The sequence below is a fragment of the Humulus lupulus genome, chromosome 8 (assembly GCF_963169125.1).
Source record: "Humulus lupulus chromosome 8, drHumLupu1.1, whole genome shotgun sequence".
Lineage (NCBI taxonomy): Eukaryota > Viridiplantae > Streptophyta > Magnoliopsida > Rosales > Cannabaceae > Humulus > Humulus lupulus.
Window position 1 is genome coordinate 48,383,672 of NC_084800.1, and position 994 is coordinate 48,384,665.

At 38.1% G+C, this 994-nt stretch overlaps 1 protein-coding gene across 1 annotated transcript; it reads left to right on the forward strand.

Moving 5' to 3' along the window:
- Positions 1-229: 229 nt before the first annotated feature.
- Positions 230-861, forward strand: LOC133797121 (receptor-like protein 52; the record flags this gene model as incomplete). The annotated part of the gene is given in 1 exon segment (XM_062234927.1): positions 230-861. A coding segment is annotated over 1 exon segment (595 nt), but the record flags the coding sequence as incomplete, so codon positions are not given.
- Positions 862-994: the final 133 nt, after the last annotated feature.

Sequence of the window (994 nt, forward strand, 5' to 3'; positions counted from 1 at the left end):
TGAAATATGGATATTATACCTCGTACTTATGAATATGTAATTCTGTTTCAACCGTGTGAAAAAGAAAATATCATTTTTTTAATAATAATAATAAGATTCAGTTAGTGAGTTAATCTTCTTTTTATTGCTGAAAAAAAACTTGGCCGTAGGTTCTGAGTTAACTTCTGTTTTCTTACAGGTGCTGTCTATAAAAGAAAAAAAAACCAACTTCAAATGAGTTAATTCTCCTTACTGAATAATATTTAGATTGACAAACTCTTAATCTGATGAGTCTTTTCAAAATTAATAAAGTCAATTCAATCTCATTATGCAGCTTTCTCTTCCTTTTTTTTCTTGGCCATGCAGCCTCCCATTCAATGCAGAAGCAAGAGCAATCCGTGCTCCTGATGTTAAAGCAGCAGTGGGGAAACCTTCCTTATATGAATCAATGGAACCCATCAACCAACTCTACTTCTCACTGTTCTTGGCCTGGTATTAATTGCACGTCCAACTCAGTCACCGGGCTGAAACTCCATAACGTAAGCATCACCAGACCGGTTCCTTCTTTTATATGTGATCTCAAAAACCTCAAAGTCATTGATCTTGGGCACAACAACATTCCTGGGGAGTTTCCAACAGCTCTGTTCAACTGTTCAAAGCTTGAAGACTTGGACCTCTCTGACAACTACTTCGCAGGAACCATTCCCAGCGACATCAACAAAATGGTTCAGCTCCGGAATCTTTCTCTCGGTGGTAATAAATTCACCGGCAACATCCCAGCTGTCATCGGACAGCTTCAAGAGCTGAGAAGACTCGAACTAGGGGCCAACCAATTCAATGGTTCTTTACCGCCAGAATTAGGTAACTTGTTTAATCTTGAAATGCTGTGGCTATCCAATAATAAAAATCTTTCGCCATCAACGCTGCCTTCAAACTATACCCAATTGAAGAAATTGAAAATCTTTTGGATTACTAACTCAAATTTGATCGGAGGCATACCTGAAAGTATTGGAGA